The 16,128-nt window shown below is 37.2% G+C and overlaps 1 protein-coding gene across 9 annotated transcripts in view; it reads left to right on the top strand.

The window, feature by feature from the left end:
• Positions 1 to 884: 884 nt before the first annotated feature.
• Positions 885 to 16,128, top strand: part of camk2d2 (calcium/calmodulin-dependent protein kinase (CaM kinase) II delta 2) — a 144,972-nt gene continuing 129,728 nt past the window's right edge. For all 9 annotated transcript variants that reach the window (XM_061977010.1, XM_061977003.1, XM_061977001.1 and 6 more), the window contains exons 1-2: positions 885 to 1,233; positions 13,190 to 13,284. In XM_061977010.1, coding sequence (XP_061832994.1) covers positions 1,130 to 1,233; positions 13,190 to 13,284 — 199 coding nt within the window. In that variant the 5' untranslated portion in view covers positions 885 to 1,129. The remainder of the gene's footprint in view (positions 1,234 to 13,189; positions 13,285 to 16,128) is intronic.

Below are 16,128 nucleotides of genomic sequence, written 5' to 3'. Positions count from 1 at the left end.
TTAAAAAAAATGTATTGTCATTTTTACAATTTGATGGATACATTGCTTTGAAATCACAAGTCAAGCAAATATTTAAGTATTTATTTTTATTTTAACAAAAAAAAAAGGTTTGGAAAGTATAATAATATTGGATAATATTTTTGTATTCAATAAAAAAAACACTGTAAATTAAAAAAAAAATTCTGCCATTTGAACAATTTGATGGATAAAATGCATTGAAATCATAAGTCAAGCAGATTTTTAAGTATTTATTTTTATTTTAACAAAAAACCCCTGTAAAGTATGATAATATATTTGTTGAAACATTGGTTAGAATACAATTTTAAAATGTACAGTAATGCGCGATAAAAACACTGTAAGTTATAAATATTTAAGCATTAATTGTTATCTTAACAACAAATGTTTGCAAAGCATGATAATATATTTGTTGCAATATTGGATAATATTTATATATTTTTTTAATTAAAAAAAACCCTGTAAATAAAAAAAATGCATGGTCATTCTTACAATTTGATGGATAATTTGCTTTGAAATCACAAGTCAAGCAGATATTTAAGTATTTATTTGTATTTAAAAAAAATGTTTGTAAAGCATGATCATGCTTTACAAACATTTTTGTTAAATACAAATAAATACTTAAATATCTGCTAATTATTATGATCTCACTTGACCATTTGTTGCTTATGATGATAAACGGAGTAAAAAAAAAATAAAAAAAATACCGCTGTCGTCCACTTAGGGGCATGCTTGTGCGGCTCAGCTTTATTATGAAGCACGTGATTCATAGTCACGTGTCTTGTGGTGTCTAAAGTGGGCGTGGTATGAAATACTGCATTTGCATGCGGTCGACGGGCGTCACGTGACCCAGGGGGGCGGGACTAAGCGCACAGCTGGGGGTCGGCGCAGCCTGGCTGGCGAACACTCCCCACTCACGCAGCACCCAAATGCGCCAAAACATGCTTTGGCCACGACACGACGATTGATCACGCCTCCCACACGCCAGCGGCTTCTACTGATTGATTGACTGACTGATTGGTTGATTGATTGATTGATTGATTGATTGATTGATTGCTGCTGCACCCACGGTCCTCCTGCTGCAGCCGGCCGTGCAGGTGAGCGCCGTCCGTGCATGAAAGACTCGCACGCGGCTCCCACGACCACAGCAGACACCATGGCGCTCACCATCTGCACGAGATTCACGGACGAGTACCAGCTGTTCGAGGAGCTTGGCAAGTAAGTATCGATCGTGTCCGCATCCTTCCGAATTTCCGCGTGTGACGTCACACACCGCCGTCAGTTTTGAGGATTGCCAGGGCGCTCCAATCGCCGTGCGCGTGCGTGTGGCCCTGTCACTCACAGGGCGCGCGGATGGGGGGGTGCGTGGGGGGTGCGTGTTGCCATGTGTGATGCAAGCCAGTGCTGCATTGCTCTTAATCCCGCCTTTTTGTTCCACGCAACAACAACAACATCCACGTGACGTCACTGCCTCCATCCACTGCATGTGCATTTTATCATTACTATACTTATACATACTGTATGCTACTACTTCTACATATACTACTACTTATACATATACTACATATACTACTACTTATACATATACTACATATACTACTACTTATACATATACTACATGTAATACTACTTATACATATACTACATGTACTACTACTTATAAATATACTGCATGCAATACTACTTATACATATACTACTTGTACTACTACTTATACATATACTACTATTTATACATATACTACTACTTATACATATACTACATGTAATACTACTTATACATATACTACTATTTATACATATACTGCTACTTATACATATACTACATGTAATACTACTTATACATATACTACTACTCCTACATATACGTACTACTACTTATACATATACTACATGTAATACTACTTATACATATACTACTACTTATACATATACTACATGTAATACTACTTCTACATATACTACATGTACTATTACTTATACTGCATCCACCCTCGCAAACTGAGTACCAGATATTGTCAAATGTCACCCCTCCCACCTGCAGTGTGTGTGTATATATATATATATATATATATATATATATATATATATATATATATATATATATATACACACACACATGTATATATGTGTGTGTTAGTGTATAATTGTGTGTGTTTGTGTAATTATGTGTGTATTCGTGTATATATATATATATATATATATATATATATATATATATATATATATATATATATGCATATAAAATGTGTACATATATGTATTTATATATATATATATGCTTGCCACTGTAGGTGGGGTATGTATGTGTGTGTATATGTGTGTAAATATATATGTGTAAATATATATATGTGTGTAAATATATATATGTATGCACATATGTATATTTATACATATATGTAGGTATAAATATACATATGTATGTATATCTATACATATCTATGTATGTATATATATAAACATATATGTATGTAAATATACATATATGTGTGTATATATACAGTATGTGTGTGTGTACCGGTATGTATATGTATGTATATATATATATATATATATATATATATATGTATGTAAATATATATATATATATATACATATATGTATGTAAATATACATATATGTGTGTGCATATATGTGTGTGTGTGTGTGTATATATATATATATATATATATATATATATATATATATATATATACACATATATATCCATCCATCCATCCATTTATTTTTTACTGTTTGTCCCTTTCGGGGTTGCGGGGGGTGCTGGAGCCTATCTTAGCTGCATTCAAGCGGAAGGCGGCGTGCACCCTGGACAAGTCGCCACCTCATCGCAGGGCCAACACAGATATGTGTATAAAAAAAAAATAAAAAAAAAAATATATATATATATATATATATATATATATATATACCGCCTTCCGCCCGATTGTAGCTGAGATAGGCTCCAGCGCCCCCCACGACCCGAAGGGAATAAGTGGTTGAAAATGTATATATATATATGTCTTAATAAGGTTATCCAAAAAATAGTGCTCGATACCGTAGTAGAGCGCAATATATGTATGTGTGGGAAAAAAATCACAAGACTACTTCATCTCTACAGGCCTGTTTCATGAGGGGTTCCCTCAATCATCAGGAGATTTTAATGGGAGCATTCACATACCATGGTTTATATAGGGCACAGAGTGGGTGGGTACAGGCTGGCGTAGGGGCGTGGTGATTGGCTCATGTGTTACCTAGGAGGTGTTTCCGTCTGTGGCGGCATGCTGATACAATTTCGCTGCACTTGTTGAGGGATGACAGGTCTGGACGGTATATAATAAACAGTTTCTCTTTCAAGCATAGGTTGCATCTTTTATTACCACTATTGTAAGGTGTGCTGGATGCAAGAATTTGCCATGTTATTGAATATTCAACATTATTGTCTTTGAGGTCCCAAATGTGTTTGCTGAGTTCTGTGGTATTCCGCAGGTTTTGGTTCCTGAAAGAAGCCTTGTGATTGTTCCATCTGGTTTTAAACTCTCCCTCGGTTAATCCTACATATGTGTCGGATGTGTTAATGTCCTTGCGTGTTACCTTAGATTGGTAAACAACTGATGTTTGTAAGCACCCACCGTTGAGAGGGCAATCAGGTTTCTTGCGGCAGTTGCAGCCTTTGTTGGTTTTGGGGTCGCTCTGTCCGGGGGCCGACGGCTCATTTGCAATTGTTTTGTTGTGGTTTGAGATAATTTGTCGTATATTGTTCATACAGCTGTAGCTCAATTTAATGTTGTTCTTGTTGAATACTTTTCTTAGGGTGTTGCCTTTGGGGAAGTGTTTGTCAATCAGACTGAGGAATTTGTGGCCAATGTTAGTTGTTAGTCAACTAACATTGGCCACAAATAGTTGTTAGTCAACTAACATTGGCCACAAATTCCTCAGTCTGATTGACAAACACTTCCCCAAAGGCAACACCCTAAGAAAAGTATTCAACAAGAACAACATTAAATTGAGCTACAGCTGTATGAACAATATACGACAAATTATCTCAAACCACAACAAAACAATTGCAAATGAGCCGTCGGCCCCCGGACAGAGCGACCCCAAAACCAACAAAGGCTGCAACTGCCGCAAGAAACCTGATTGCCCTCTCAACGGTGGGTGCTTACAAACATCAGTTGTTTACCAATCTAAGGTAACACGCAAGGACATTAACACATCCGACACATATGTAGGATTAACCGAGGGAGAGTTTAAAACCAGATGGAACAATCACAAGGCTTCTTTCAGGAACCAAAACCTGCGGAATACCACAGAACTCAGCAAACACATTTGGGACCTCAAAGACAATAATGTTGAATATTCAATAACATGGCAAATTCTTGCATCCAGCACACCTTACAATAGTGGTAATAAAAGATGCAACCTATGCTTGAAAGAGAAACTGTTTATTATATACCGTCCAGACCTGTCATCCCTCAACAAGCGCAGCAAAATTGTATCAGCATGCCGCCACAGACGGAAACACCTCCTAGGTAACACATGAGCCAATCACCACGCCCCTACGCCAGCCTGTACCCACCCACTCTGTGCCCTATATAAACCATGGTATGTGAATGCTCCCATTAAAATCTCCTGATGATTGAGGGAACCCCTCATGAAACAGGCCTGTAGAGATGAAGTAGTCTTGTGATTTTTTTCCCACACATACATATATATATATATATATATATATATATATATATATATATATATATATATATATATATATATATATATATATATATATATATATATATATATATATATATATATATATATATATATATATATATATATATATATGACTATATATTTATATACATATGTCAAGTCAAAGTACCAATGATCGTCACACACACACTAGGTGTGGCGGAATTATATGTATGAATATGAATATATATATATATATATATATATATATATATGTATGTATGAATATATATATATATATATATATATATATATATATATATATGTATATATATATATATTTATATACATATTCATATATTTTCATATTCATATATATATATATATATATATATATACATACACATTCATATATATTCATATTCATATATATATATAAACACATATTTATGTATATATATATATATACCCGGCCACATTTTTTTTAATTGTAATTTTGAAGAATTTGTCAGAATTTCTGTTCAAAATAGTTTAAAATGTCACATGTTAAATGTTTAAATATTAGTCAGTTTACTGTACTGTGCCAACTGTACTACTATATGAGTACCTGCCGTATTTTTCGGACTATAAGTCGCAGTTTTTTCCATAGTTTGGCCGGGCTCCAGTACGATTTATATATGTTTTTTTCCTTCTTTATTATGCAGTTTCGGCAGGTGCGACTTATACTCCGAGAAATACGGTATTTTCTATTGTTTCATTGAAAATAAAACCGCAAAGTCCATTTGGCTGTCATCTGTTTTAATTATGAGACACAATTGTGTCAAAATCATGATTTTTTTTTTCATGCTTGAAGTAAGAAATTATTACTTTAAAAAAACTAGTTTTATACTTGTGAGTTTTATACTTTGCAACAGTTGATATTCTAGTTTCCAGCATGTTTTACTCAATATAGGTCATCAAATCTCAGCATCAAGCTGTAAAATCTTACTGAGATCATTGAGGAGCAAAGCACTTAAAACAAGTAAAACACTCGAACATAAAATCTGCTTAGTGAGAAGAATGATCTTATCAGACAGAAAATAAGCAAATATCACCCTTATTTGAGATATTTCATCTTACTTAGATCTCACTTTTTGCAGTGTACAGTAATCTATTTATTTATATCTGCACCTTATTGCTCTTTTATCCTGCACTACCATGAGCTAATGCAACGAAATTTCGTTCTTATCCAAACTTGCCAACCCTCCCGGATTTTCCGGGAGACTCCCGAAATTCAGCGCTTCTCCCGAAAACCACCCGGGACAAATTTTCTCCCGAAAATCTCCAGAAATTCAGGCGGACCTGAGTGACGTGTCGACAGCCTGTTTTCACGTCCGCTTTCCCACAATATAAACAGCGCGCCTCCCCAATGACGTTATAACTGGAGAATGATCGAGGGCGAGTTCTTAGTTTCTTATGTGGGTTTATTGTTAGGCAGTTTCATTAACGTCCTCCCAGCGCGGCAACAACACACAACAGCAGTCACGTTTTCGTCTACCGTAAAGCAGTTCGTCTGCCGTAAACAGCAATGTTGTGACACTCTTAAACAGGACAATACTGCCATCTACTGTACATGCATATATGACAATAACATCTACGGCTTTTAGAGAGTGCAGTGCACAACTGCGCACACAACAAGGAGACGAAGCAGAATGCATCATCAGAGAGGGTGTTCAGCATGGTTAGAAAAATAGTGACAGAGAATAGAACAAGGATGGACAATTCAACCCTTAACTCAACAATGAGTAGATGAGTGTTATGTGTGTGTATATGTGTAAATAAATGAACACTGGAATTCAAGTATTTCTTTTATTTATATATATATATATATATATATATATATATATATATATATATATATATATATATAATAAATATATATAAATAGAATTCACTGAAAGTCAAGTATTTCTTATATATATATATATATATATGTATAAATATATATGAAATACTTGACTTGGTGAATTCTAGCTGTAAATATACTCCTCCCCTATTAACCACGCCCCCAACCACGCCCCCGACCACGCCCCCCTCCCGAAATCGGAGGTCTCAAGGTTGGCAAGTATGTTCTTATCTGTACTGCAAAGTTAAAATTTGAATGACCATAAAAGGAAGTCTAAGTCTATAATTATGTGTCCGATATTTATCTTGCTTCGACGTTGACGTGCAAGCTTATTTTTTCCTTTGAAAAAAAAAATCTATGTATTGTATCGGCTTTTAAAAATCAAACATTTTAAAAATGGACTCTGAAGAGGCAAAGTTCGGAAGCCCCACTGATGTAGTACGTTATTTTCCTATTAGTGCTTTTGAAGCACGTCCCTGAATAATTCATCTGCAGGAAGGGTCGGAGCGAGACATCCTCCTCATCCTCCTCCTCATCCCAGTCTTGAAATCCACACGCCGTGGTCGAAGGTTAGAAGGAGTCAGAGCTGCGGAGGAGGGGAAGATTGGAGTGGAAGTGGGAAATGTGCACAGACATGGACATAAAATGTGTGTGTGTGTGTATATGTACAAATGTGTGTGTGTGTGTGTGAGCTGAGGCAGGCAGTCCTGTCCAAGGCTGCATTTAGAGATGCGGCGCCCTCAAATATAGCTGACCTACTTTTTGTTGAGGTTTTCCACGGACGCTGGCCACAACAATTCTGCTATTAGGCACCTTTGTCCGCTTTCAAAATGCTATCACGTCAAATGAGTCGCACTTCTCAAATACCGTATTTACCGGACCGTAGGGCGCACCGGATTAACTCTTGTGCGACGTTCATATTGTTGTTACTCAGCCAGCGTTTGTGGGTCTGATGGACCCCTTGCATTTTGTGGCTTTTAATGCCTCACAATCAAACACTTTTATGTTAAAATACTGAACAGATGTTTCTAAGGGAGGGGGGTCGTAAACAGCCATCGCCTTTGTTACAAAACAGTTCAAAGAAGAGGTGGCAAAACAGTTCAAAGAAGAGGTGCCTGGAGCTTGGGCAGGTCCTGCTTTCTCTCCGCTTTGTAGTTCTCGGGTCAAGGCAATATCTTTCTGTCGATTACAGTGCATCAAAGAAACCCACACCCCCATAGATTCCTTCTGATATACCGAAAATATTGTCTGATTACAGGAAAATGTGAAAAACACACCCTGGATTATGCGATCAGAAACCAGATGATATAATAAAACTACTCATATTTTTCTATTTCAAAGAGCGGGTCTATTCAGGTCTATTTTCATACAAAAGGCGCATTAAATGAGTCATATTGTGATTATTATCTACATTTAAACACTTCCTTGTGGTCTCCATAACATGTAATGGTGGTTATTTGCTCAAAATATTGCATAGATGATGTTTTACAGACGTTCACGTCGCTTTCTGACCATCTCTTCAGGATACGGCGCTCCTATTTACGTGCCTCCACTTCGACAGCGTTTCTCCCCGTCGTCCACGTTGTAGTTTTTAGCGCTTCCATAGCGAGTCTACTGACAGATATAAGTTAGAACTGTACGCTACTTAGAATGACTAAAGTTATAGACGTGTGTGTCCAGGTTAAAGGAAACGGCAGGTTGTCTCCTTCTAATGGATTTGTTACAATCTTTGCAAGCTGGCTAACGTTTCCTGTGGTCTGGAACAAAATGGTAACTTTTGCTGTGGTCTGGAACAACATGGCACACAAACAACTATCAGAAATGCAGCCAGTATTACATACAGATAATGTGTCAGGAGACATGCAAATATAGGTTCAACACACAGAGGACATAAGTAAAGGAAACTAAATGAGCTCAAATATACCTACAAAAGAGGCATAAATGTTACAATAATTGTATCTAAGTTATCACAAAACTTTGTGTTACATTGAGTTCAGCTCGCCCTGCGAGAGGACACAAGCTGTCTTTGATCCCACCAAGAAGAAGGCTTGTAAACCTCCACTGTGTAGGATGGGAAGCAACATGAAGACGTTCTGTTTCTTTGATGTATTGTAATCCACAGAAAGTTTTTGTCTTGACCCGAGAGCTACAAAGTGTAGAGGAAGCAGGACCTGACTCCCCTCCAGGGACCTTTTCTTTGAACTGTTTTACGACCTTTTCTTTGAACTGTTTGTAATCAAAGACGATGGCTGTTTACGACCCCCCTCCCTTAGAAACAGCTGTTGCCATGTAATCAGGGAAAGTCCAAATAAAAGAGGAGGCGTACAATCTTTCGTCAGAGCGTGGTTACACTGTACAAGGGTACAGGTGTATGCGTTTCTCTTCAATTGAGCCAAATTTAATTCTGTCTGTTTAATTCCTTGCTTCTTGTCTTGTTAAATAGATGTCATCAGTGTTTGAACCTGACAATAACGACGCAATATGTACATACAGCGAGCCTAAATAGCATGTTAGCATGGATTGTGACCAATTAGCACTCGACACAAGTCAACAACATCAACAAAGCTCACCTTTGTGCATCCACGCACAGCATAAAACGTTTGGTGGACAAAATGAGACAGCGAAGGAGTGGCATCAAACACGTCTTTCTGTGGCAGCGTCGGAGAAAGTTGTACATGTAAACAAACTACGGTGCGTTCAAGGACCGCCGAAGTTAGTAGGACGAAACGGCGCTGGTTAAATAGTCTCATCAGTGAAGCATGTTTGATATAAACAGTGGGATTTCTAACAATTTGGAAGGTTTGTGTCATGTTTGTCCTCCTATACCAGGGGTCGGCAACCCGCGGCTCTATCTTTAGCGCCGCCCTAGTGGCTCTCTGGAGCTTTTTCAAAAATGTATGAAAAATGTAAAAAGTTGAGGGGAAAATATTTTTTGTGTTGTTTTAATATGGTTTCTGTAGGAGGACAAACATGACACAAACCTCCCTAATTGTTATAAAGCACACTGTTTATATTAAACATGCCTTACTGATTCCAGTATTTGGCGAGCGCCGTTTTGTCCTACTAATTTTGGCGGTCCTTGAACTCACCGTAGTTTGTTTACATGTATAACTTTCTCCGACTTTCTCGGATGTGTTTTATGCCACTTCCTTTTCTGTCTCATTTTGTCCACCAAACTTTTAACGTTGTGCATGAATCCACAAAGGTGAGTTTTGTTGATGTTATTGACTTGTGCGGAGTGCTAATCAGACATATTTGGTCACTGCATGACTGCAAGCTAATCGATGCTAACATGCTATTTAGGCTAGCTCAGGGGTCGGCAACCTTTACCACTCAAAGAGCCATTTTGACCCGTTTCACAAATTAAAGAAAACATTGGGAGCCACAAAACTTTTTTGAAATTTAAAATGAAATAACACTGCATACAAAGTTTTTTTTTTGCTTTGTGCTATGTCTAAACCAGGGGTCTCAGACACGCGGCCCGTGAGACGTTATTTTGCGGCCCGCACCTTATAATGAAAATTTTATGTTAGTACGGCCCCTTCCCGATTTTTCCGGTAGATTCCCGTAATTCTGGGCAACCATTCTTTCGAATGTCTGCTGATTTTTACCCAATCATCACTAATAAGGGCGTGCCGTGATGACACTGCCATTAGCACCCTCTACAGTCTGTACTAACTGTGTGCCAGCCCAGTTACATGTTGTATGCGGCTTCTGCCTGCACACGTAAGTGACTGCAAGGCCTACTTGGTCAACAGCGATTCAGGTTACACTGAGGGTGGCGATATAAACAACTTTAACACTCTTACTAATATGCGCCACAATGTGAACCCACACCAAACAAGAATGACAAACACATTTTGGGAGAACATCCACACTGTAACACAACATAAACACAACAGAACAAATACCCAGAATCTCATGCATCCCTAACTCTTCCGGGCTACATTATACACCCCCGCTACCACCAAACCCCGCCCCACCACACATCAACTTCCCCCCCTCCCCCTTCTGTGCGTCGGTTGAGGTGGGCGCAGTAACCTGCAACCTGCATGGCTGTTGACCAAGTATGCCTTGCAGTCACTTACGTGTATAGGCGGAAACCCCATACAACATGTGACTGGGCCGGCACGCAGATAGTTTGGTAACAAAAGCTGACGCGACGACAGGTTGTGAAGGATGCTAAAGGCAGTGCTATCATGCACGCCCCCACTATTGTTGTCCTGGTTAAAATTAGAGAATGGTTACCCCGGGAGATTTTCGGGAAAGGCACTGAAATTCAGAAGTATCCCGGAAAAATCAGGGGGTGTCGGCAAGCAAGCAGCTGAGCCGCATCAGAGTGATCAAAGAGCCGCATGCGGCTCCAGAGCCGCGGGTTGCTGACCCCTGGGCTAGCTATATGTACATATTGCATCATTATACCTCATTTGTAGGTATAATTGAGCTCATTTAGTTTCCTTTAAGTCATCTTAATTCAATGTATATCTCATGACACACTATCTGTATGTAATATGGCTTTTATTTTTTTGCGGCTCCAGACAGATTTGTTTTTGTATTTTTGGTCCAATATGGCTCTTTCAACATTTTGGGTTGCCGACCCCTGTCCTACACAGGGCCGGCCCGTGGCATAGGCCGTATAGGCAAATGCTAAGGGCGCCGTCCATCAGGGGGCGCCACGCCAGTGCCACAAATGTTGGAGGAAAAGAAAAAAAAAAAAAAAAAAAAGTTGGCACTATTATTTCTAAATGCAAAAAATAATTACATGATTCGGCAATTGCTAATCAATAAATAGCTAGTTCTGTTTTAACGTCGGGTTAATATTGTGGAGGGGGCTAAATTGTTTTGGAAAATAATAATGTAACGTTAGGTAATTACAGTACTCCCACCCAGAGGTGGGTAGAGTAGCCAGAAATTGTACTCAAGTAAGAGTACTGTTACTTTAGAGATTTATTACTCAAGTAAAAGTAAGGAGTAGTCACCCAAATATTTACTTGAGTAAAAGTAAAAAGTATGTTGTAAAAAAACTACTCAAGTACTGAGTAACTGATGAGTAACATACACACACATATATATTTATATATATATATATATATATATATATATATATATATATATATATATATATATATATATATATATATATATATATATATATATATATATATATATATACACACACACACACACACATATACATATATATATACACACACATATATATATATATATATATATATACATACATTGATATATACAGTATATAATTTATATTTATTTTTTTTGCCGTTTTTGTTTACATGTTAATAGTGTTTTAATGAATATACATGCATGTTTAACACATATAGATTCCTTTCTTTCATGAAGACAAGAATATAAGTTGGTGTATTACCTGATTCTGATGACTTGCATTGATTGGGATCAGACAGTAGTGATGACAAACGTCCACGTTTTCAAATGGAGGAGAAAAAAAGTTCCTCCTTTCTGTTTAATACCACATGAAAGTGGTTGGTTTTTGGCATCTTATATGTCCAGCTTCCATTTTCGTTTTTATACACTTTACAAGAAATACATTGGCGGCAAACTCCGTAGCTTGCTAGCTTGTTTGCGCAGGCTTTCGGAGACTCTTATTTTGAAAGCGCAGGCGCGATGGAGCGGCACTTTTATTGTGAAGACAGGAACTGTGCAGTCAGTCTTTAGGCTTTTGACGGTGTGTACGGTTGAAATAAAAAATGGTCTATTTTCCTTCACACTTTTGATTGATTGATTGGAACTTGTATTAGTAGATTGCACAGTACAGTACATATTCCGTACAATTGACCACTAAATGGTAACACCCCAATAAGTTTTTCAACTTGTTTAAGTCAGGTCATGTGACCCCTGGCTCTGTTTGATTGGTCCAACGTCACCAGTGACTGCATCTGATTGGTGGAACGGAGTGAACGTCACCAGTGACTGTATTTGTTGAAACGCAGGCACTATGAAGGTCTGTCTGACAGACCAAAACAAACAAAGCGTGCATTAACAGATCGATAAAAATTAGTAGCGAGTAGCGAGCTGAATGTAGATAAAAGTAGCGGAGTAAAAGTAGCGTTTCTTCTCTATAAATATACTCAAGTAAAAGTAAAAGTATGTTGCATTAAAACTACTCTTAGAAGTACAATTTATCCCAAAAGTTACTCAAGTAGATGTAACGGAGTAAATGTAGCGCGTTACTACCCACCTCTGCTCCCACCTTACATTCCTCAGGGACATTTGTATTAGATCTTTTAAGCAGGTGTTTTTATTTACATTGTTATTGCCTTCTGGTTAGCTAATGTTTGCCCTGTAGGTAATAGTCACTTTTCCACCCCTTTATATATTAGGTATAGTTGTAAGTAAAAAAAAAAAAAAAGGTCAAAGACAAAGCTATTCGGTTTCTTGTGAGTATATACACTTCACTGCCGATGTGGGGGGGCGCCACCTAAAATCTTGCCTAGGGCGCCAGATTGGTTAGGGCCGGGCCTGGTCCTACACAAACCATGTTAGGACAGAATCTAGAGCCGTGGGTTGCCGACCCTTAGGTCCAGTGCCTCGGTTGGTTTGACTGCGGTGAATATGCTGATATTTTGCGTTTGGTGTCCAGGGGAGCCTTCTCTGTGGTCAGACGCTGCGTGAAGATCTCCTCTGGCCAGGAGTACGCTGCCAAAATCATCAACACCAAGAAGCTCTCTGCCAGAGGTAGGCCTGCACACACAGCAATCAGCACATAGAGGGGCCCCATGTGTGCGGAGCATGAAGTGTGAACATTGCAGCCCCTGGACCGTGTGTGTCTTTGTGCAGGAGACCATCATCTTTTTTTAATACGCACTTGTGCACTCTAACATGCGGTGCATTACGTGTGTGTGTGTGTGTTTTCTTGTATTTCTACCCTTCTTGAGACATCAAGAAGGAAAAGTAGCTTCCATATGAGGAGGTGTGAACAAGTGATGACATAAATCATGGTCCCAATAACTGCCGTTGTGTCCTTGGGCAAGACACTTTACCCACCTGCTCCCAGTGCCACCCACACTGCTTTAAATGTAACTTAGATATTGGCTTTCACTATGTAAAGCGCTTTGAGTCACTTGAGAAAAAGCGCTATATAAATGTAATTCACTTCACTTCACAGACTGCGTGAAATGTCTCATTTGCACCCCTGCTGGTGACATCTATCAAAATGAGGGTGGTCCCAAAAAGGAGGGATTTTTCTAATTGACCGTGTGTCGCTTTTGTGTCTGGTCAACATATGAAATAACAAGTGTGTGTAAAAATCTGAAGTGCTCCCCCTCTGGCCAATGTATGTAATAACAAGTGTGTGTAAGAAAATGAAATGCGTCCCCTTTGGTCAAAACTAATAAAAAAAAAAAAAGAATAAATATGTATATAGAGACATTCTGTAATAACTTCAAGTAAATAATGAAGATTAAAAACCAATGATCAATTTTCTTATAAAATTGGGAACAATTTCTCATATTCTTTCTGTTTCTGTAATGTTGCAATATTTTTCATAAAAGTTTAACTTTTTTCTGTAAAATTGTTAGTTTTTAATGCAAAATGGTGACATTTGTCATATAAAATTCTGACTTGTATCACAATATTGACAATTTTTTGGTTGTTCTTGTTAAACAGTGACATTTCTTGAGTAAAATTATGACTTTTTGTCATCATTTTGCCAAGTAGAATTCCGATTATTATTACAATATTGCCAAAATTGTAAAGTTTTCTTATAAAATTGTGACTTTTGTCGAGTAAAGTTACGACTCTTTTCATAAAATTGTCAAAATTTTAAGCTTTTCTTGTAAAATTCCAACTGTTATTGAGTAAAATTCCAACTTTTATCATAATATCGCACACATATTCAGTTTTTCTTTTAAAATTTTGACTAATAATGATGACTTTTATTATAATACTGCCAACATTCAAATTTTTTTTGTATATTTGTGACCTTTTTCTGGTGAAATTTTAACTCATTTTTCACAACAAGCTTTTTTTATATGTGCATAGTATGTATATATTATTAATGTTGTCAATACTAATCTTTATATATCTAGAAAGGCTGGTCCTAAAGAGGGAGGCATTTTTCTCAGGTGTGTGTGTGTGTATGTGTGTTCTTGTATTTCTACCCTTCTTGAGACATCAAGAAGGAAAAGTAGCTTCCATATGAGGAGGTGTGAACAAGTGATGACATAAATCATGGTCCCAATAACATTGCTTCCGCCATCCTAGTCACTGCCGTTGTGTCCTTGGGCAAGACACTTTACCCACCTGCTCCCAGTGCCACCCACACTGCTTTAAATGTAACTTAGATATTGGCTTTCACTATATAAAGCGCTTTGAGTCACTTGAGAAAAAGCGCTATATAAATGTAATTCACTTCACTTCACAGACTGCGTGAAATGTCTCATTTGCACCCCTGCTGGTGACATCTATCAAAATGAGGGTGGTCCCAAAAAGGAGGGATTTTTCTAATTGACCGTGTGTCGCTTTTGTGTCTGGTCAACATATGAAATAACAAGTGTGTGTAAAAATCTGAAGTGTTCCCCCTCTGGCCAATATATGTAATAACAAGTGTGTGTAAGAAAATGAAATGCGTCCCCTATGGTCAAAACTAATTAAAAAAAATATATAAATATGTATATAGAGACATTCTGTAATAACTTCAATTAAATAATGAAGATTAAAAACCAATTATCAATTTTCTTATAAAATTGGGAACAATTTCTCATATTCTTTCTGTTTCTGTAATGTTGCAATATTTTCTCATAACATTTTAACTTTTTTCTGTAAAATTGTTAGTTTTTAATGAAAAATGGTGACATTTGTCTTATAAAATTCGGACTTTTATCACAATATTGCCAATTTTTTGGTTGTTCTTGTAAAACAGTCACATTTCTTGAGTAAAATTATGACTTTTTGTCGTCATTTTGCCAAGTAAAATTCCGATCATTATTACAATATTGCCAAAATTGTAAAGTTTTCTTATAAAATTGTGACTTTTGTCGAGTAAAGTTACGACTCTTTTCATAAAATTGTCAAAATTTTAAGCTTTTCTTGTAAAATTCCAACTGTTATTGAGTAAAATTCCAACTTTTATCATAATATTGCACAAATATTCAGTTGTTGTTTTTTAATTTTGACTAATAATGATGACTTTTATTATAATACTGCCAACATTCAAAGTTTTTTTGTATATTTGTGACCTTTTTCTTGTGAAATTTTAACTCATTTTTCACAACAAGCTTTTTTTATATGTGCATAGTATGTATATATTATTAATGTTGTCAATACTAATCTTTATATATCTAGAAAGGCTGGTCCTAAAGAGGGAGGCATTTTTCTCAGGTGTGTGTGTGTGTGTATGTGTGTTCTTGTATTTCTACCCTTCTTGAGACATCAAGAAGGAAAAGTAGCTTCCATATGAGGAGGTGTGAACAAGTGATGACATAAATCATGGTCCCAATAACATTGCTTCCGCCATCCTAGTCACTGCCGTTGTGTCCTTGGGCAAGACACTTTACCCACCTGCTCCCAGTGCCACCCACA

The sequence above is a fragment of the Nerophis lumbriciformis genome, linkage group LG16, assembly GCF_033978685.3.
Source record: "Nerophis lumbriciformis linkage group LG16, RoL_Nlum_v2.1, whole genome shotgun sequence".
In the NCBI taxonomy this organism is placed as follows: domain Eukaryota; kingdom Metazoa; phylum Chordata; class Actinopteri; order Syngnathiformes; family Syngnathidae; genus Nerophis; species Nerophis lumbriciformis.
This window is presented reverse-complemented; position numbering and strand designations above follow the sequence as displayed.